General features: G+C 43.5%; 1 protein-coding gene across 1 annotated transcript in view; it reads right to left on the bottom strand.

Moving 5' to 3' along the window:
• The window catches only part of LOC101863359, a gene marked incomplete at its 5' end in the record, with an annotated part of 34,898 nt that overhangs the window by 14,288 nt on the left and 19,248 nt on the right, over positions 1–1,362 (bottom strand). Inside the window, 2 exon segments of the mRNA XM_013085407.2 lie at positions 78–238; positions 1,007–1,202. Coding sequence (XP_012940861.1) covers positions 78–238; positions 1,007–1,202 — 357 coding nt within the window.

The raw sequence follows: 1,362 nt of genomic DNA, 5'->3' as shown, positions 1-1,362 counted from the left end.
AGAGAGAGAGAGAGAGAGAGAGAGAGAGAGAGAGAAAATGAAAATGAGCTTCCAACTTATTCCCATCCCATCTCTACCTTGGCCAGAGGCTGGGTGGGACACGCCGAATGGGCGGCTCCCAGATGGTGAACAGAGCGCTCAGCACTTGGTCATCCAGGGACAGAATGTCTTCCAGTTCTGCCTCACTCAGGCCACTCCTGGCAGCTGTGATGTAGCCTAAAGCGCGGGAAACGAAGATCTGGAAAACCCAAATAGGCTGTAACAGGCAGTGTCGGATTGTTATTGAGTAATATTAAATCTCTGAGGACTTAAAGGACATATTTTATGTCCTATAAGAAAATCAAATGCAATGATGCCACACATTTCGAACCATCATACACAAATCAAAAACACGAATGTTCATTGTATTTTAACAGTACACGTGTTGTTGTTCGGCTTTTTAAAAAAAAGGAAACGAGCCACCTAAAACGGCGTATTGAATGTATTATAAAAAAAAAAGCTTTACCGTGCAGCTTTAATTCACATTAGTTTTGTTTCAATTTGTCTCAACCAAAGATTTCAATAGGAAACAGTTATGGCTGGATTCGTTATGCTTCCGTAGGTTCCACTGCTTTATCGTGGTGACATTAGTGGAGCAGTGCGTGGTCATCGTAGCTACGAATGAGATAGAATTTGTGTTAAATTTCCACTGTATGAAATCTGTTTCAGGCCCAGTCAAAGATGGATAGAGGGAGTCAGAGACAAGATAACCATGCATCAAGCGATAGAACAGATAAAAACGAAAGACGTTAGCTTCTCTTCTTGACACCGGGAGGTAACAGAGGTCGGAAATGTAAACAGTAAAGTAAGTATAAAGTCTATTTAATCGAATATCTCCGTCTTTCTACAGGGATACTGTATCTGCATCCGCTCAGTTTGACCCTGACAGGCAGGACCAAAGCAGCTGGCCTAACAAAATGATCTGAATTGCGTAGATGGGGCTTGAAAAAAACGTACGACCATTCACCTTTCCATGTTTGGTCTCCAGTCTGTCAAACAGTTTATTGATGCTGGCTTCCACTGTGTACTCCAGGCACTCCGGGCTGATCACGTCATATGAGCGCCACCTGGTGGCTTCTTGGAAGGTTAAGGTTATGTACAGAGGCAGAGTGCACTTTTGGAAGGCTTCCTGGATGATTCTCCACTGCGGCAAAGTCACAGATCTATCCGGTGCAAGAGAAAAACGGCATTAAGCGTCTCGGTTAACAAGATCCTGTCTGTCTATCTTCCCTTCTCCTTGTTAAAGATGCTTCTCCTTTCCAGATCAAGCTCAAATCCTATGTGTAAGTGTACATGTGTGTGTGTGTGTGTGTGTGTGTGTGA

The sequence above is a fragment of the Aplysia californica genome, unplaced genomic scaffold (assembly GCF_000002075.1).
Source record: "Aplysia californica isolate F4 #8 unplaced genomic scaffold, AplCal3.0 scaffold00371, whole genome shotgun sequence".
NCBI lineage: Eukaryota > Metazoa > Mollusca > Gastropoda > Aplysiida > Aplysiidae > Aplysia > Aplysia californica.
The sequence above is the reverse complement of the archived record's forward strand: the minus strand, read 5'-3'. Positions and strand labels throughout refer to the sequence as shown.